The sequence below is a fragment of the Hemicordylus capensis genome, chromosome 5, assembly GCF_027244095.1.
Source record: "Hemicordylus capensis ecotype Gifberg chromosome 5, rHemCap1.1.pri, whole genome shotgun sequence".
NCBI classification, from domain to species: domain Eukaryota; kingdom Metazoa; phylum Chordata; class Lepidosauria; order Squamata; family Cordylidae; genus Hemicordylus; species Hemicordylus capensis.
The window spans coordinates 218124828-218141734 of record NC_069661.1 but is presented as its reverse complement, the minus strand read 5'-3'; the positions used below and the strand labels follow the sequence as shown (position 1 = coordinate 218141734).

Genomic DNA, 16907 nt, shown 5'->3' with positions numbered 1-16907 from the left:
AGGGTACCTTCCACTGTGGGGCAGATGGGACTCTGAGGGAGAGAATACATTCCCCTCTTAGATCTGAAAGGGGCAGAAAGGGCTTGGGTAAGGCTCAGAGCCAGGACCTATTTTAGTATGAGACAGCCAGACTAGAGGGGGAGAGAAGCATAAAATTATGCATTCTGCTGGAGGTGAGTAAAAAGTCAGAGCCTGAGCAACTTCCAAAGGTAAATGTCTTGCAAGATCTTCCTGTTTGGGCAAGAGTTTAGTGGCTAGGGAATGGTAAGTGTTTAGTTTAAATTTTGTAAGCTCTGTTATGTGATCCTATTTTATGATTCTCTTCCATGTTACTGATTGTGTTTATTGTGTTTGCAAATAGAATATAACATATATTTAATAATATAGTCAAGAATACTAGATTTGTGGGGTTGAGGCAGAAACATGCAGTGGAGAAAGCATTCAAGAGGATTCTGGGAAGGAGGGGGAAAGGCCCAGACTAAAAAGACCAGCATTCTTTCCTCTGTTGTGTTGATTTCTCCTTGCTCCACATTACTCTAATTTTGTAGATAGTACTTTTAATTGCTTATACTTTATTTTGGCACATGCTACAAGTGCAAAATCTATATAGACTGTTGATCATAGACCCTCCAATCCTTAATAATTTTTTTCGCTCCCACAAAGTCTAAAAATGACAACTAAATATTTATTTCCCCCCTCTCACAAATTCTGGAAATGGCAGCTTAATATTTATTTATTTACTTTTAAATCCTGCTCTTCTTCCAAAAAGTCCAGAGAGGTGTGAGGATAAACATAATCATGACCAACAACCCTGTGAGGTAGGTTAGGTTGTGAGGTAAGGCCCAGAGTCACTCAGTGAGTTTTGTGACTGAGTGGGGTCTTTCCCACCCTAGTTGAACTGGACAGCAGACTGTATGTGATTTTTATCAGCTACCGTGACTTACAAAACTCCACATCTCCAAGCTCCTGATAATGGCTAACACCCTCACTAAATTACTCCCAAGTAGTTCTATTGAAATTAACTAGTCCTTTAGAGTAATGCCTGAGTAGTGTCTGTCTATCTATCTATCTGTCTGTCTGTCTGTCTATCTGCCTGACATATGCATGCCTAGGAAGTGCACATACTAATACTATTCAATTAGTCTGGATGTCAGTCCACTGTTTGTGTTTCACCGGAGAAGATTGCCACCTTCAATCCAGCTAGGGACCGTGCACACGGCTGCCACACTGCTTGCTGTTATAGCTCTTTGTTCAGAGCAAACATTTCAGCTGTTTGTTTTTACTCATTTGCCAGAAGCAGGAGGCCATTTACCAGAAGCCTAAATGTGGGTTGATCAGTAATGTGCAAAATTTCAGGTTCTGCCTGTGAATCAGATAATTCATTTAACATGCATGAGAAAATCCATAAGCAGAAACCAAACGGCAGTTCCCACCACCGAGGTAGATTCGGACTGGTAGCAGACCTTAGTGAATACCAGCAGGACTGGACAGCAAAGTGGTTGTTGCTGGTGTCTCCATTGTGTTTCTTTAGATTGTGAGCCCCCCTGGAGACGGAGAATGATCTGATTCCCTTTTCTATAAAAACTGCTTTGAAAATGTGTATAATTATTCTCAATAATAATGGGCACGTATCCCACATTTGACTCTAGTAAATGGAATTCTGTGAGGCTGAATTCAATCACTTATCTCTCAGTCTAACCTATCTCACAGGGTTGTTGTGAGGAGAAACAAACCCATGTACATTGCTCTGGGCCCCTCAGAGGGAGAGCCGAATACAAATGTAAAAATAAATATGTGGAAGTAAATAAATAAATAAGGGCCATTGTGGAAACCCCTGCTCTAAGGTATCCTAGTCCTGTATGGGTTTAACGGGAAAGACCCATCCTTTGTTCCCGGAATTAACTGGGAGTGAGAGTGAAATGGTCTTAGGAACTGCCAGCTCTGTTGTTGGCCCTGCTCCTATACCTTCAACAGCTGCCTGGTATACAAACATCATGCAGGTGAATCTTTCCCTGTCGCTTTATCTCTATGCCAGCAAAACCCCTCACCTGCTCTCTTTCTGCTTGCCAGACCGCTGTTAAAGGTACATGAACAAATCCAAGTGAAAACAAAAACTGCTGGCAACTCTAAGAGAGCTTCCAGTTGGCGGGAACTACAGCTGCCACCTTTTATTCCTGGCAGAGCTCCTGTGCTTTTAACATCTATGTGACAGGCAGGAAGTAACCAGCTGCTGCTTACTCAGCCCATGGTTAGAGTCGAAGAGCACGGCACTTGTTGAATTAATTTGGCATGCAGCTGTTAAAAGTGCAGCAGCCGTCAGGAAAAAATACAGCAATTTTCACAGAGACCTTTACGCTCGGTCTTGTAACTGAGTACTCAATGAAACAATTAATGAATTCCAGGACGGCCTTCTCTTTCCCTCAACATCCCCTGTAAATATGTTATTCCTTCTTCCCACCCTCCTCCCAGAGGTCTTGGTCAAGTTCTGTCAGAGAGAGAGGTTTAACAGCTTTGGGGATGTAATGAAGTAAAGAGGCTCGAGTGGTGCCTGGCAGAGGCTCCCTCCAAGAGGGACTGAAGCCAGAATCAAGGAGCCTGTGGCTGCTAAAGAGAAAAGGTTCTTGAACCCAGACACCCAGGGTGACCTGGGGCCAATCCAATCTGGTTCTAATGCCAATGTAATCTGAGCCAATTACATCACAGAAGAGGGAGCTTTCCATCTCCTGACGCCACTATGAAATAAAGTTTGTTTAATGTGGATGATTAGCAGAAGTTGTTGGCCTTAGAAAAAAGGCCCCATCAGATGCCCCGTTCAAGCCCATTTAATAGGCCACTAGGCACCATGGCCTTGTGCTGTGCTCTGGGGACAGCAGAAGGGATGGGGTAAGATTTCAAATCCCAGACCAGCCATCTACATTTGTGGGTAGAGTTGCCACCTTTCCCTCTACCTCTGCTCCCATGCTTTTAATGACAGCTTGCCCCAAAGAAACTTAGCTGCTGAAATCTTTCCCATTACTTGTGTTCAGTCCTTCCAGACTGCCCCCCCCCCGCCAAAGAAAGCATGACCTGAAGAGTTTCCTACAAGTTGGAAACGAGAGAACTTCATTTGCTAAATATCTCTGTGTTGGGCTCCTATTAAAGGAACAGAAGCAGCAGAACCAGTGAAAACCAAAGTGACAACCCTATTTGTGGGGGGTTTGGTGTATAGAGTTCAGTCTAGCTCCTTCACCAAGGTCTCTATAGAATCTCTAAATATTTGACTGATGAGTGTCAACAGGTGTGTGGATAAAGGTGATCCAGTTGACACTGTATACCTGGACTATCAAAAAGCTTTCAACAGAGTTCCTCATCAAAGACTCTTGAGAAAACTTAGTAGTCATGGGATAAGGGACAGATTCATGTGCGGATTGGTAACCAATTGAAGGACAGAAAACAGAGGATAGGAATAAATGGTCAGTTCTCTAAATGGAGGGAAGTAAGAAGTGGGGTCCCCTATGGATCAGTACTGTGATCAATGCTTTTTAACTTGTTCATAAATGATCTAGAAGTTGGGATAAGCAACTAGGTGGCCAGATTTGCAGATGACACCAAACTATTTAGGGTAGAGATTGAGAGGAGCTCCAAAAGGATCTCTCCAAACTGAGGGAGTGGGCAAAAAGATGGCAAATGCGGTTCAATGTTAACAAGTGTCAAGCGATGAGTATTGGGGCCAAAAAACAACAACCTCACACATGTTGATGGGGTCTGAGCTGTCAATGACTGACCAGGAGAGGGATCTTGGGTTGTGGTGGACAGCTCGTTGCAAGTGTCAACTCAGTGTGCGGCAGCTGTGAAAAAGTCCATGCTTGGAATCATTAGGAAGGGTTTTTAAAATAAAACTGCTAGTATTATAATGCCCTTATACAAAATGATGGTGCACACATTTGGAGTACTGCATGTAGTTCTGGTCACCATATCTTAAGAAGGACATTACAGAGCTGGAAAAGGTGCAGAAAAGGACAACCAAGATGATCAGGGGCCTAGAGGACCTTCCTTACAAGGCAAGGCTACAACACCTAGGACTTTGGAGTTTAGAAAAAAGACAACTGTGGGGAGACGTGATAGTGGTCTATAATATTGTGTATGGAGAATGTTGATAGAGAGCCCTCTTGCATAATACTAGAACCAGGGGTCCATGAAACTTGACTGCCAAGAATTTCGGACTGACAAAAGGAAGTACTTTTTCACAAACGTATAATCAACCTCTGGAATTCTCTGCCACAAGATGTGGTGACAGCCAACAGCCTAGATAGCTTTAAGAGGGGTTTAGATAAATTCATGGAGGGCAGGTCTATCAATGGCTACTAGTCTGTGTGCTATAAGCCACCTCCAGCCTCAGAGGCAAGATTCCTCTAAATAGCAGTTGCAGGGGAGTAGCAGAAGGAGAGAGGGCATGCCCTCAGCTCTTGCCTGTGGGCTTCCCAGAGGCATCTGGTGGGCCACTGTGTGAAGCAGGATGCTGGACTAGATGGGCCTTGGGCCTGATCCAGCAGGGCTTTTCTTATGTTTTTGTTAGATTATTAGTTTTTCGTTGCATCTTTGCAAAGTATATATGTAAAAATAAAGCTTTGTTTCTAATTTTATTATCCTTTTTGTTAGAATCATATTTTTTTTGGTAGTGCTATGGAGCCTTTAAGCTTGACATAGCTTAGGGCCTCGGAATGTCCCTGCATAAGTCTGTCACTGTATACAGCATACAAACAGCAAATGGATTGCAGAGGCTCTCTCAAATGCATTGCAAATGCATTTGCAGCAAATGGATTGCAGAGGCTCACTCTTTCTCCTCACTTTCTTTTGTTGTCAAAAATTGACCACTTGAATTGATTGAAAATTGATTTAAAATTCAGTGACAAAGTCTTGAAATCTTTTAGGTGCTCTCCTGTCACACACATTTCTCCTGATTCTTGGGGTGTCTGGCACAGAAGCGGTTAGTGATTTGTTTTCTGGTACAGTGGATTGTCCATCACTTTCATCAGCCTCATCCATGAGGTCAAAACTGGAGGCAAGATCAAATTCCTCTCCAGTTTCTCTTTTGAGATCAGACTCCCTTCCCTCTTTTCACATAATGCATGCTGAAAGTCTCGAACTGTTCCATTTCTTACCATCATCCGATATGACAGAATCTGCTTGGATTTCAATTATTTGTTTTGGTGCAGAATATTGGGAAGATCTCTTTCTCACTGTATGTTGTATGGGTATTGCATTTGTCTTCATCTGAATTTTATGTTTGAAATGTATAGCAGTGCCAGGAGTATCAGCAAAAATGTCTGAGAAATCAGCAATCGTATCAGAATACGGATGCTCCATTATCTGTAATACAGGTTCTGTGCTATTTAGGTCTAACACTATCTGTAGATCTTTCTGATGTTTCCAGCCCAATATTGAGACTCAGTAAAGTTGGCAAACTCACAGGTTACATTTAAGGTACACAATGCTCTATGACATATTGATCAATAGATTCACCAGGAGCTTTCCCACTGCGAGTACGAAGTTGCCCCCGAAAACTGACACAAAAATTGGATTTTTAAACCCCAGATATAAATCGGGCTATATTCTAAAACACAATGAAAAATGTGGGTGAACACAATGTGGGTGAACTGTTCCCCAGTAGCTTGCAGGGACTTTGGGGTAAATCTGGCTGATATGTGAACGCACACCTCCATTCCGGAGGAGATGCAAACCAGTTGCTTTTCTCTCAGCCTAACCTACCTCACAGGGTCGTTGTGAGGAAAAACATAATCAAGTATATTGCTCTGGGAGCCAGGGGCAGAGGGAGGCCACCGCGGCCCCCTTAGCCCCGCCCCCTGCATCTGATGCCAGACGCAGGGAGCGTTTAACCCCCACCCCCCACGTCTGACGTCAGATGCGCGGCGTGGTTTAGCTCCCAAACAGGGCCGCGTGGCCCCATTTCAGAGTTAAACTGGCCTGTGCTGCATTCGCAGCATGGCTGGAGCAACTCTCGCTGCCCTTTAAAGGCAGGGAGAGCCGTTCCAGCTGTGCTGCAAATTATTATTTTATTATTTATTATTATTTTTTACAGTTATATCCCGCTCTTCCTCCATGGAGCTCAGAGCGGTGCACTACATACTTAAGTTTCTCTTTCACAACAACCCTGTGAAGTAGGTTAGGCTGAGAGAGAAGTGACTAGCCCAGAGTCACTGGCAGTGCAGACCAGTTTAACTCTGAAATGGGGCCGCGCAGCCCTGTTTGGGAGCTAAACCACGCCCTCACATCTGACGTCAGACGTGGGGGGTGGGGGTTAAACGCTCCCTGCATCTGGCATCAGATGCAGGGGGCGGGGCTAAGGGGGCCACAGTGGCCTCCCTCTGTCCCTGGCTTCCAGAGCAATATACTTGATTATGTTTTTCCTCACAACGACCCTGCGAGGTAGGTTAGGCTGAGAGAAAAGCGACTTGTCCAGAGTTACCCAGTGAGATTTATGGCTGAATGGGAATTTGAACCTGGGTCTCCCTGGTCCTAGTCCAACATTAAAATCTAACCACTACACGATGCTAACCTAGCAGGGCTGTGGCTGGTGTGCATGAATTCAAATGTGCAAGCACCACACCAGTTTAATCTCTTTCCCTCTATCTTGCAGGCCCTCCCTCTCAGATGGGGAGATGCCAGACAGCTGGAATGCGTCCTCGGACAGCCTAGATGCCCGGGCTGCGGGCATTATCGTGCCAGTGGTCTTTTCTCTCATCTTCCTCCTGGGCACAATAGGGAATGGCCTGGTGCTGGCCGTGCTGCTACGCAACGGGCAGGTGAAATACAACACCACCAACCTCTTCATCCTCAACCTCGCTGTGGCAGACCTGTGCTTCATTGTCTTCTGCGTCCCCTTCCAGGCAACCATCTACACACTGGATGGATGGCTCTTTGGTGCCTTTGCCTGCAAGGCCGTGCACTTCCTCATCTACCTCACCATGTATGCCAGTAGCTTCACCCTGGCTGCTGTCTCTGTGGACAGGTAAATATGAACATCCTTCCTAGGAGACCAACCCTTTGTCACCCAACCCAACCAAGAGACTCGACTTGATGAATGAGGGGGGGTTGCTTCTTCCATAGAAGGGAGAGGAGGAGAAGGACCACTGCTTCTTTGGATATCCAATTCTCCCTGAGTGGGGGAGTGTCTTCTCGTGAGTGACAGGTTGATCATCTCACCTGCCTGGAGACAGGGCCAATAGAAATCGATGCATTTAAGTGCATATATTAAGAACAGCCCTACTAGATCAGGCCCGAGGCCTATCTAGTCTAGAATCCTGTTTCACACAGTGGCCCAAACCAGATGCCTCTGGGGAGCCCATAGGCAACTGTGGGCAACAGAAGAGCTGTAACTTCGCTACAACTGGTATTGAGAGGCATTGTGTCTCTGAGGCTGGAGGTGGCCCACAGCCACCAGACTAGTAGCCCTTAATAGACCTGCCCTCCATGAATTTCTCCAAGCCCCTTTTAAAGCCATCCAAGCTAGTGCAATCACCGCATCCCATGGCAAAGAATTATATAGATTAATTATGTACTGTGTGAAAAGTTTCTCGACCTTCAGTTTCATGGGACAGCCCCTGGTTCTAGTGTTGTGAGAGAGGGAGAAATTTTAGGGAGGGATAATCTAAGCATAGGAAGCTGTCTTCTACTGAATCCTGGGTCCATCCAGCTCAGCATTATCTACCCTGACTGGCAATACCTCTCCAGAGTTGCAGACAGGATATTTTCCAGATTCACCTGGAGATGGCAGGGATTGAACCTGGGACCTTCTGCATGCAAATCAAGTGCTCCTCCACTAAATTATGGCCCCTTCCTCATTCCTAATAGCCCTGTATGAGCACTCTGATTTAAAAAAAAAACCAAAAAGAAAAACCAACAACTGCCAAATGGCACTCTGGGACCTGGTCAACACATACAGTAGAATGAGAGATTGAGCAGTGGTACACCTAGGTAATTTTGGAGCCTGGACCTAAAGGCCTTTGGAGCCCCTGCCCCCCAGCAAGTTAAGCATCATCCCCTAGTCTATACACACACACACCATGACACAGCAACAGAACTCACAAGTATGTAAGAATATAAAACAGGAACATTCATGCAAATATGCATTAGCAGAAACATTTCAACACGCAACTTAACATCTTCCCATCCCACATATTTCTTTCCCCACTCCCCCCTCTGTCTCTAAAGCACCCAGTGCAGGTCACAATTGCACTTTTCCTCACAGCACAGCACAGGCTGTCAGTGCAGCATGGCACCACACCACCCAGGGCAGACTAAAAAAGATTTTGTGGGGTGGGGGCCAGAGGGTGTGGTGATCCTGGCATTGGCCCTGAAGTCCAGGGGTAAGAGCACCTCTGGGAGAGAGTTCTGAGTTTATATCACTTCAGTCTGCAGAGCGGCAATCAGTTTTTTAAATAGTCCCTCCCTTAAAAATGCTCCTGCATGTAAAAACCAAGCACATCAGTCAAAAAGGGTTTAATGGGGCCTGCTGCCTACTTGCGCTAGGTTTCTACGTTCAGAGACTTTCCCATGTACAGGAACATTCAGAAATAGAATATCTGCCTTTCCCAGAGGCGTAACTGGGGAAAACGGCACCCAGGGCAAGCTCTGCCTCTGAAATTGCGCCCCCTGCCCCCCCCCAACATCCTTACCCTATCCTTGCCAGCTCGCGCTGCCGCTACCTGCGCCCTGGCCGGCGGCCCGACAGAGTCGTCGTGTGCCCCCTGGGATGGCTTGTGGGGAGTGAGCACCAAGGTTGTCAGCCCCCCTATCCTTTAGCGATCACGTGGCGGTGGCGGGCGGCGGCAGATCGCCGAGTACAGAGCGACGCCGAGGCCTGCCGTCTGGCCCGGCATCGCTTACCAACTGCGAGGCGCGCAGGCCAGACGGCAGGCCTCGGCGTCGCTCTGTATTCGGCGATCCGCCGCCGCCCGCCACCGCCGCGTGGTCGCTAAAGGATAGGGGGGCCGACGACCTTGGTGCTCACTCCCCACAAGCCATCCCAGGGGGCACACGACGACTCCGTCGGGCCGCCGGCCAGGGCACAGGTAGCAGCGGCGCGAGCTAGCAAGGGCGTGCGGCTGCCACCCTGAAAAAAAAAATGTTTGTGGAGAAGGGGGGGATGGGGGGGTCATGGCACTTTTTGGGCCCCCCCACGTGACCCACCAAGTGGCGCCCAGGGCACGTGCCCTGCCTGCCCCCCCTATAGTTACGCACCTGGCCTTTCCCTCTCTCTATCGCTTTCTGTTATTGAAAAGGGAGTTTTGTTGGTTGGTTCTTAGGGGTCCTTTCTCTCGTGGCCAGTGTAGAATCCAGAGGAAAGAGTTGTGGCACACAAGGACAAAGCAGTGGAATAGAATCAGGAATATTAATAGTTTAATGAAACAGATATTATTTACATTTATTATTTTTGCTGCTAGCTGTTTGCTAGCCCCACCTCTACTCCAGGATTGGACTAAAAATAACTAAAGCACCAGTCAAAAGCTGGCCTGGATCAAGGAATGGACTAACCAAAAACACTACAATATCATTCTACCACCTCAGCATTTGATCACTTTATTCAGCTGCATGTGTAAACCATGCTTCAGCTCTATTCCACAGGCACCCATTGCCTTCTCCCTTTAACCCCATCCTCCTCCCATTTCATAATCTGCAGTAATTGCTTACTGCTTTTTCTTCATGCATTTCCTCCAGTTTGATCTCACTCTTGATCCCCTTCTCCTATTTCTCCGCCCTCTTCCCCTTAGCAACCGTATCCTACTTAGGAGCACTTTGTTTCCTCACTGCAGAGAGGTTAATACCTTTCTGTCAGAACATGCATTCTCTTAGTTAAGGTTGGCTTTTTGGCATTCCTGAGGGCCTGCAGGTTTCTGAGCCCAGTTTGTATCCAGTATTGGAATAAAAATATTGCAAATCCCACACTTAATTTGGTGCAAGTTACTCAAGCATAGGACACTCGCCGGGCCGGTGGCCTGGTGGGGACAGGCTTCAGATGGCACCTCCTCCTGCTGCCACCACTGTGCATGTATGTTCTGGCCACGCCCCCTGCATCTGACATCAGTTGCAGGGGGCGTGGCCAGCACCCAGAAGGGGCTGGCCTTCTCCTGCTATTTCTCCTGGCCTTCTCCTGCTACTTCCCAGCCAGCACTTTGTTGCCAGCTGGGTGCTTGCTTGCTTTTTCTCCCTCACTCCACATGTGCGAGAGGAAGCAAGCAAGCACGCAGTCATAGCTGGGAAGGATCAAGAGAACCACGCCCCTTATGTCAGCATGCTGACACCGCTATAGGTGGTGTGGCCAGTACCTACAAGGGAGGCCATGCAGCCTCTCTCTCTCTCTCTCTCTCTCTCGCTCATTCCCGGCTGCCAAGTGAAAGGCCAGCTGGGTGCTTGCTTTCTCTTCTTTGCTCTGAGTGAAGGAGAAAGGAAGTACCCAGCCGGCCCTTGGTTCACCCGCTGGGAAGGAGAGAGCACTTTGTTCGCCAGCTGAATGTGGGAGGAGGATAAGGGGGTGCCCTGGTTGTGGGATGAAGGTGTGCCGTGGGCTAGGATAATCCTCTTCCCCTTGTCTAATAGTGGCTGTGCCACTGGAAATCTGCATCAATTATTGTGGGCCCCGAAGTGGATTATACTGAAGTTGTCCAGGGTCAGCCCAAGGTATTGTAGCACCTGAGGCGAGGCACCGCCTTGCCCCACATCATTGGTGGGGGGCAGCCCCCTTTCAGAACTGACTCTAGCAAATGATGAGAGTGCAAGAGTCCTGCTTCTTGCAAGGACAAGTGCCCCTTAAAATACTTGCGAGATCAGACTGGTCCCAACGAGCTGATCTAATGGCAGAGACAGGGGGCCTCTCGGCGCCGTTCTCAGGCCCCAGTAATTTGCTGCCTGAGCTGGCCACCTTGTCTCATGAAAGGATCCACTCCTGGAGCTGCCAGTGGCACTTCAAGCCAAGAGCATGAGGGGGCTTCCCATTGGGATTAGTGATTAAGGAGGTGATGCATTGAAGCAACCCCAGGGCAGGGAGAAAGTGATGATGATGTCTGTAAAAACTGACAGTCACAATTTGCATATTAAACCTTCTCCCCCTGCTTCCAGGTATTTGGCTATTCGTTACCCACTGAAATCTCGGGACCTCCGGACCTCTCGCAATGCAGCTCTTGCCATTGTAATGATTTGGACTCTTTCCCTGCTTTTTGCGGGGCCCTATCTCAGCTATTACCAAATAGTCCACTACCAAAGGGTGCCCATTTGCGTCCCTGTTTGGGAGGACCAACGTCGCAAGATCTTGGACATCCTCACCTTTGTATTTGGCTACATCCTCCCAGTTTTTGTTGTTAGCCTAGCTTATGCTAGGACTATTAAATTCTTGTGGACCTCTGTAGATCCCATTGAGAGAATCTCAGAATCCCGCAAAGCCAAGCGCAGAGTCACCAAAATGATCGTCGCAGTAGCTGTCCTCTTCTGCCTATGTTGGCTGCCTCACCACCTGGTGATCTTGTGCTTCTGGTTTGGCTATTTCCCTTTTAACCGTGCCACCTATGCTTGTCGCCTGGCTTCTCATTGCCTGTCATATGCCAATTCTTGCCTCAACCCAATTGTTTATGCGCTCATATCCAAGCACTTCCGTAAGCGATTCAAACAAGTCTTCACCTGTGTCCTCATCCAGAACAAGAATGGAAAGAAGCGAGTTGGCAATAAGGTCCATGTGGCCAACGTTGCCAATGGTTTAGTCAATCATACGGCTGGTTTCTGTGGAGGAAACACTGAAGTAACCCAGCTCCATGAGGAAAACACCAAATGCTACCAGGGCCTGTTGTTGAAAGAAACTGAAAGTGTCCTTCCTGAGCCATGGCCTCATCAGTTACAAGACACTGTCATCTCTGACCAGGGGGGACTGATGGATGAAGAAGCTTCTGGAACAACTGACAACAACCCAATATCTGTGACACCTCATGAGAGGACTGTAAACTAATTCCCCAGGGCAGATGATATAAAATGAGGAGCAACAACACTCAGTTTGACAACCAGATACCTAATCACATCAGACATTTGTTGATGGGAAATAGGCTGGTTCTAGGTAGTTCTCCTCAATGCAGCCAAACTACCCATAATTCCCCAGTGAAAGTGTCAATTTTTGTCAGCTGAGGTTTCATTTCAATAGTTCTAGTTATATTCTGTTCTTGCAGTGAAGGCTACAGAAACCATAAATGGAACTTGCAAAAGGCTAGTACATGCTATTGTAAAAATAAACAGGGTGTGTATGCCCTAATCATAAGGGAAACGGAACTAAATTTCTTACACATTAAGGAGATTTTATTACACAGAAGGAAGCAGCAGCAGTTATGGATTCCACCCCCCACCCCCCATAACTACAGCTACCATCATTTAATATTTATCTAGTGGTCACTATATACTAGGAGCACCTTCACACAACCATCAAAAAGAGAAAAGAAGGCAATATACTCAGGGATTCATGGTTGTGTGTACCCATAGGAATCCCTCCTATCCAAGTTGCTCAACAAAAGAGAGCTCTCCTACCTTTGAGAACTATCAGCCATATACACAATAGAGAGCTGTGACTACAGGGGCAGCCATATGTGAATGTGCCACTCTGCAAAGCACACTTTATGATCCTGTTGCCTGTAGTATCTTCAGCAGGGCTGGGCCTGCCTCCTGTCCCCTCGTGGCCAATTAGAGGAAAGCTGATGATGTAATGAGGGTTGCCAATCTGCTGGCAGCACAATGCATGCAGGCATGGGCGTAGCATCCATTAGACAAGCAAGGACAAATGTCCCTGGGCCCAGAGGGTCAGGGGCCCCCCAAGGGCCCTGCCCAGCAGACTGCCCCGCTGCCCTGCCCCACTACCACTTATCTTGGCCTCTGGGAGGTGGGGGGTGAGCTGAGCGGTGCAGGCCACCCCCACCCCCCGTGGCAGCAGTGGTGGGCTCTGTGGCTGTCGAGCCTCTCCCGATGACCTGCATACCCCTCCGGCTGAACTGTGCGTCTTTGCAGTTTGACTATGGACATCACATGCCCATGACGTCACGGGCATGCGGCGTCCATAGTCGAATTGCTCAGGCACACAGTTCAGCTGGAGAGGTGCTCAGGCTGGCTGGAGAGGCCCGACAACCACAGCGCCTGCCGCCGCCATGGGGGCCAAGATAAGAAGCGGCAGTGGGGTAGCAGTGATGGCGGCCAACAGGAGGTAGGAGCAGCGGTGGGGAGATGCTGGTTGCCCCGCCTCTTGTGTCTGATGTCAGATAGGGGCGGGGCGCACATATGTGATGGGGGGCCCCCTGCCAAGATTTTGTCCCCTGGCCCCCGGGGGTTTCTTTACGCCCCTGCATGCAGAAAAGGATGACATGATCCTCGGAGGATATTCTATTGTTCCACCTCGGTGATTTCAGTAATTAAGGCCTCTCCTGGCTTAATGGTCTGTGAAGTTTTTCACACAGGGCTTTTAAAGCCCTTTAGCATACATCAACTCTGGAATGGAGGGTGTGCGTTCACATATTGGGCACATTTACCCAGAAGTCCCTGCGAGCTACTGAGAACTTCACGCACAATTTGGGTTTTTCACTGTGCATTAGAGTGCAGCCTGATTTATATCTGGCGTTAAAAAAAAACCCCACTTTTTCCGTCGGGTTTTTGGGATAACTTTGAGTTCGCAGTAAAGCCTCCCAGAAAACTAGGGGTAACTAGTGGTTCTCCTGCTGGGTGGAGAACTCCTGTGTGCTGGGTTTGCTGGCCCAAGCAGAGGCTCTGCTCCTCTGTGGTGATTAGGGGAGGAGCTCTTTACCCTGCCCCCCCAACCCACCCCCATATGCTCAAATGTGGCAGTGCACCTAGTAGAGTGGGCTGTGATACTCCCGGAAAGAGTCAAACCCTTGGAGGAGTATTCCAGGCTTATCCACTGACAAATCCAACGGGCCAGAGTATTAATGCAGACCTTACGACCCAATGAATGGTCTTGAAAGGAAAGCAGTGAAAAGTTCAGAAATTCTGAAACTCTTAGAACACTTCAAATAAATGTTGACTGCCCTCCTTATGTCTAGCATATGCCACCCCCTTTCTTTGGGTAGGAGCTAAACGAAGGAGGTAATGTTAGCTCCTGAGACCTGTTAAACAAAGTGTTAATCCTTGTATAAAATATGGGATCAGTCCTTAATATAACATAACCAGAGTAGATTAGACACAATTCCTGCTGCACAAAAAGAGCCCCCGGCTCAGACACACTGTGGGCACAAGTCATTGCTATTAAGAACCAGGGGCGTAGCTATAATTGAACGAAAGGGTTCAAAGAACACGGGCCCCCAGCTCCAGAGGGCCCTCCAGCTGCATCCCTCCCTATTTTCTTCATTATCTCCCTCAGTCTGGGGGGCCGCTAGAAAGAGGGATGAACACGGGCCCCCTCTCCCCTAGATACGCCCCTGTTAAGAACAATACCTTGTATGTCAACAATTTTAAAGAGGCTGACCAAAACTGATGCAATGGTTGGCACTTGCCTGTTAAGGTGTTGGGTCTCAACCCCATATCGGAGCCCTTCTGTTGAATGGCAAGAATTTGCACTATGGAGAGAAATAGAAATTGAATGTTATTAGATATGTACCATGCTACAAAAATCTTCCATGTTATTATTATTATTATTATTATTATTTTAGATTTTATATCCCGCACTTCCTCCAAGGAGCCCAGAGCGGTGTATTACATACTTAAATTTCTCCTCACAAAAACCCTGTGAAGTAGGTAAGGCTGAGAGAGAAGTGACTGGCTCAGAGTCACTCAGCAAGTATCATGGCTGAATGGGGATTTGAACTCAGGTCTCCCTGGTCCTAGTCCAGCACTCTAACCACTACACCATGCTGGCTCCACTGAAATATTTGCTTTGTGGAAGGTCTTCGTGATGCCAAAATGATGTCTAAGATCTGTGGAATGTATCCACTGGCCCTCATATGTTTAGTCCAGGTCCAGATGAACCACTGAGCCCTGGAATAGGAGACAAGCATTGTGGCCTAGAAGCAGGGGGCAGGGGGGTTCCCAGGAGAGGTCTATGAAATGTAGACAGTTTGGTGCCACCGAGATTCTGCGTATTGTTTGGGGCAATATCGCTAGGGAATGTGTAGCGAATTCAAAATACAGCCTGAAAAAAGGAAACAATTTTGAGATGTTCGTCACTTATCCAAACTTCAATTTCCTTTAAGCAATGCAAGTTTTTCAAAGATTAAATCACTCAAGTTGTGCCTTCTGAGGCTGTGAATCATCCTGGCATAGAGCAGAAAAAGAACAGAAATAACTGTTCTCTGGGACCACTTGATGTTAGACTCTATTATAACTTTTTTTTTAAAGCCATTGGGCAATGGGATACCCATCCAACATACAAATGTGCTTGGATTTGTCCTGCAAAAACTGGAGTATTTTCAGCTTTTTAAACACTCAACCAGATCAATAATTCCTGCTTGATTTCCTATATTGTATGGGTCCCATATTGATACTGAGGCTGTTCTCGCGGCCAGCCTAACCCAGGCCAAGGCAGCTCAGCCTGGGTTAGGCTGATCATGTGAAGCATCATCTGGATCCTCACTTATCCTGGTGCTCCCATGCAGCCTGACCCCCTTACTAAACCTGGCTGTTAGCCGAGGTAGAGGGTGCGAGTGCACCCTTAACCCAGCTGCCAGATATTGTGTGTCTCCTCGGGCTGCATGCAGCCCAAGGAGACACATAGAGGGGGAATCTCCCAATGTACCATGAACAGAGCATTGTGGGATATGTGGCAGCTGGAGCAACAAGTTCTGGTCACATATCACTCTGCGCTTCCACATGGGAGTGCAGAGTGATATGTGACCTGGAGCCACCAAATGGCACTGTGGCGGGCAATAACTTGCCTAGGGAGCAAGAGCTTGCTGGTTCGTATCCTCACTGGTATGTTTCCCAGACTATGGGAAACACCTGTATCAAGTAGCAGTGATATAGGAAGATGCTGAAAGGCATCATCTCATCCTGAGTGGGATATGGCAATGGTAAACCCTCCTGTATTCTACCAAAGACAACCTCAGGGCTCTGTGGTCGCCAGGAGTCGACACCGACTCCATGGCACAACTTGACTTTACTTTTCCACATGGAATGCTGCTCATCTGGGTGCACCGGAGGTGTGCTGAAGACCCAGGACCTGGTCACCTGTGGGGGGGAGGTGAGTTAAAAGCATCCTCCCCCCACCCCACGCTCTCCTTGCCGGCTCTTTGCGATCATGAGAATCACCTCAATGTGTCCCACTCCCACCACAGCCAAGGTAACCTGGAAAGCCAGCTAAGCACTCTGCATGCCCTCCAGCAATCTGAATACAAAGCTCTCTAAAGGTAAACTTCAGACAGAAAGTATGCTGATGCTTTGTTTCACAGAGAAGAAAGAAATTCAAATTTGCTACCATTAGTCAGCCACAGTAAACAATAGGGGCCACAGACAAGGGAGATATTTGTAAACTACTCTGCAACACAACCTGCCTGCCTAAGCCTTAGGTAAGGTGCAAATTTACACAGAGACTGAACCAGAACTTCAGCTTCTTTAAGTCAGGTTTCTAGTTGCAGTGTTGGAGCTAGAGGGACAGAGAAACTTGAAAGCAAGAGAGCTGTGAGGTAGGGAGTTCTCTTGCATCCAAAATCTGGAGGGGAAGAGCTGATCCCTCTTGCACCCACTCTATGGACTACCATGCCACCCTCACTCCTCATTTCCCATTTTACTCATAGGGACAGTCTCTTTTTTTCCTTTTGATTTTCAAACTTGGCTGGCTGACCAGTCAGCACAGCAGCAGAGTACAAGTATTCAAACTTGAGGGGACAGAGAGGGAGGAACAGAGAACACACACAAGGATGCTTGGAAGCCAGTGGCTGCGG

The 16907-nt window shown here is 47.7% G+C and overlaps 1 protein-coding gene across 9 annotated transcripts in view; it reads left to right on the top strand.

Annotated features, from left to right (window-relative positions):
• GALR3 (galanin receptor 3) overlaps positions 1-12295 on the top strand; it is a 43452-nt gene extending 31157 nt beyond the window's left edge. For 7 of the 9 annotated variants that reach the window (XM_053258618.1, XM_053258619.1, XM_053258621.1 and 4 more), the window contains 2 exons: positions 6638-7009; positions 11116-12295. In XM_053258618.1, the coding sequence (XP_053114593.1) occupies positions 6638-7009; positions 11116-11992 (1249 nt within the window). In that variant the 3' untranslated portion in view covers positions 11993-12295. Of the gene's footprint in view, positions 1-23; positions 265-6637; positions 7010-11115 lie in introns of those variants that run through there. The other 2 variants (XM_053258623.1, XM_053258622.1) reach the window with 2 other exon arrangements.
• Positions 12296-16907: the final 4612 nt, after the last annotated feature.